The sequence below is a fragment of the Pinus tabuliformis genome, chromosome 3_2 (assembly GCF_031772625.1).
Source record: "Pinus tabuliformis cultivar Carrire ecotype Pingquan chromosome 3_2, CPIR1, whole genome shotgun sequence".
Classification (NCBI taxonomy): domain Eukaryota; kingdom Viridiplantae; phylum Streptophyta; class Pinopsida; order Pinales; family Pinaceae; genus Pinus; species Pinus tabuliformis.
In genome coordinates, this window is record NC_142302.1 from 701,525,377 (window position 1) to 701,528,750 (window position 3,374).

At 40.7% G+C, this 3,374-nt stretch overlaps 1 protein-coding gene across 1 annotated transcript; it reads right to left on the reverse strand.

Moving 5' to 3' along the window:
- Window positions 1-2,205: 2,205 nt before the first annotated feature.
- Window positions 2,206-2,956, reverse strand: LOC149182557 (uncharacterized). Its single transcript, XM_089418603.1, has one exon. It carries the CDS (start codon window positions 2,933-2,935, stop codon window positions 2,450-2,452), a length of 486 nt encoding a protein of 161 aa, XP_089274729.1. The 5' UTR covers window positions 2,936-2,956; the 3' UTR covers window positions 2,206-2,449.
- Between the last annotated feature and the right edge of the window lie 418 nt (window positions 2,957-3,374).

Below are 3,374 nucleotides of genomic sequence, written 5' to 3' on the forward strand. Positions count from 1 at the left end.
TCCTTTGACGACCTTGGGTCTCTGATGGCGATCAAGGGATCAATCGAGGGCACCATATAAACAAAGAATAGATTCAATGACATATGAATATGGTTCCCTTTTTGATTCGAAGATAATTTGATTACGCCATTTCTAGATGTTCCAGATGGTAATTAAAAATATCAGCCTCCGCGAGTAGCTCATGGTGCTCCATTTATAGAAAGACTCCTGGATGGTGGGAGCGAAGACTTTGTTGAAACCCAATTTTGAAGTTAAGCGCTGCCAGATTATTAGGGACTATGGACATTGAAAGAAAATGTGCAAATTGTTTTCAGAATCCGATCTACAGAGGGGGCAAATTGCAGGGCCACTCCATTGGCGCTTCTGGAGATTCTCCCAGGTGAGATTCTTGTTATGATATACCAGCCAGGCAAAAATAATTATTTTGATCAGACATCCAGTTTTCCAGAATGTGAACGGAAAGATGTGGTCTGGAGGATCGAATTCAGAGTGACGAATCTGTTGATAGATATGTCTTGCAAGTATTTCCGCAGAGCCCCCAAGTCCATTCCATATGATGTAGTCGTTGTCTGTTGAACGGAATAAGCCGCGTGTTTGTAAGGCCAATATGATATCGTTCCATTATGATGCAAGCACATTAGGCAATCCTATTTCCATGGCGGATTTCCAGACAGGGATGACACCTTCCCACTTTTTGATAACACTGTCCCAGAAGAAATGACCAGTCCTATGTAAAATATTTAGAAGTCGTGGGGGGATATGGATCTGTTCTCCCGTTCCAGCAAAAACATCAATGCCTATAATGATCGAGGCCCCTGTTTGAAATTTCCAAATCAAATTTTCCTTGAAAAAAGATTCCAATTTTTGAAAGCCCCTCCATATGAATGAGCCGTTAGTAGAGCCAATGGGTCGTTGTCTGATCCAGTAAGTAATATCATGGCCTCTCATATACTTGGCACGGATAGCATAACTCCAGAAGGAAGACCCCAAAATCGCCTTGCACATTGATTTGCAAAGGAGCGCTCTTTGAAATGTGTGAAGATCCAAGATGCCCCAGCCTCCCATATATTTTGGCCGAGTCAGCTTCAGGAGTTTGCAGAGATGGAATTTGTGTTTCTCCTTCTGACCGCCCCAAATGAAACATGCTATCATTCTGTTTAATTTGTTAATGATAGATGCAGGGATATAGAACAGGAGAGCCCAGTAAACCATAGATTGTACCAATACGGCTTGGGTGAGGATGGCATGCCCACCCATCAATAAGCTTCTGAATTCCCATGAGGATATTTTGTGGTAAATTTGATCCAGTATCCATGCCTAGTCTGCCACTTTATAGCTCACAGGTTTCAAATAAAAGCCAAGATATTTGAGGCCCTCTTTGATAGGAAGAGCTTTGATGCGAAAAATTTTAGAAATATAAGCAACAATATCACAACTAACATCGGCGACATAAAACGAGGACTTGATGTCATTGATGATCAGGCCGGTGGCCTTTTGAAAACACCCCAATATGTTAAAGATGCATAACCATGATTCTCTGCACAGGAGGGCCGACAAAAGAATGTCATCGACGAAGAGGGAATGTGACAAGTATATACCCCTGCATATGGGGAGAGGTTTGATTTTTCCCTGTTGAGCAGCATTCTTGATGTGCAAACTCAATGATTCCATAACCAATATGAAGATGAGCGGTGACAGGGAGCAGCGAAAAAGGGGGTAGGAACGTTGTTGATCAGGGCAGCGAAATTTATATCCGCCACACAAGCCATGATCCACCGAGAGCACCTGACATCCAAACCAATCCTAGATAGAAGGCATCTAATGAAGCCCCACCTCACACAATCATATGCTTTTTTAAGGTCGATTTAACAACTTTTTAGACGAATTGATCTTAATTGAACCAAAATTAACTACATCTACTTAATTTATATTCTAATCAATGAAAATGCCTTCATACATAAGGAAATTCCTTAATATCTTTATAATTTAATAATTTAAAAAATAAAAGGTGCTTTAAAAGACTCTTATTAAACTTAATCCTCAAGGAGATAGTCCTATATTCAAAATGAATTAACTAAATTACCCTACCTCCTTCATGTATAACTTAAAAGTTAAGTTTTTCATTTTAATCTACATCTATTAAAATTCACATCCAACTTAATCAAAATTTTCCATGCACACCATTAAGTACATAAACACTCACTCTAGCAAAACAATGACACATTTTGTTCTCGTGAGACCTCAAATTTTCTGCCACTGTAAATTCGCTAGTGCTTATTTCAAATTTATGAGAGAAGGCTGAAGAGATTACAAAGAAAACAAAAGCACAAACATCTTCAGAAAACCAGAAGGTTTCCACCAGCGTTATTGTCACAGATCATGCCTTAATGGCTGCCTGCCTGCACTAGATCTTAAACTGGTTCACAAACATGGAGCATGAACATTCTAACTAAACCATGTATTTATCATACTCCTCCTCGAATGACTTGATGGGCACATTTTTACCCACCCCTACAGAAGTCTTGACATACATCATCCCACTGGCAGGATCATCAATTCTCATCTCGCTGACCGCAAACCAGATGTGAAAGTCCTTGGCTTTCACTCCCATGATCTTCTTCATTTTGCCCTTCTCAACATACCCGCTGATCTCCGGGGCATACGACGACAGGCTCCCCGTTGTTTTGTAGAGATATTCGTATTTCTTCTTGCGTTTTACCCACACGAAGCCAGTCTCCCTCACAAACCCGCACTCCTCTATTCCCTCCAGAGGGAGCAATCCTCTGGGGAGACCCACTTCACGGAAGAGCTCCAGCGCCTTCTGCTTGCAAATCTCGGCGCCATGATAGACCTCTGCACCGGCTTTTGCATCGGACTTAACCACGTGAGTGGACATCCTTTCAATTACAGAAATTTCTGCGAAAGATTTGGCCATGGGAAAACAATGGCAGTGGGAGTATTTATTGAGAGGCCTGAGAGCAGCTAGGCAGCGCAATCGTGGGTTCAGTGGGCGTATTGATGAGGGCGAATTGGCGAGACTTGAATATGTCACCGGTTCTCAGTTGCGATATTTAGAGCGCCATAAATGTTAGATGTCTATTTCGACGAACGAGCATGCTCCAGAGTTGCCGTGGAAAGCTTACCTTCTCTGTAATGAGTTAGGTGATTTTAATGGGAGCGTTACTTATTTCACGGAGAGAACCTACCTGAATTGACAGACTTCAACTTTTGAGTGGCCAATTGTTATCTTATTTGGTCGAAAGAAGTTAGGAAAAAAATAATTTTAAATGTTTCAGCGTTCTATAATTATCAGTTTTTGAATTTAAAAATATGATTTAAATAATATAACATTGTTATATTTTTTTTAAATTGTT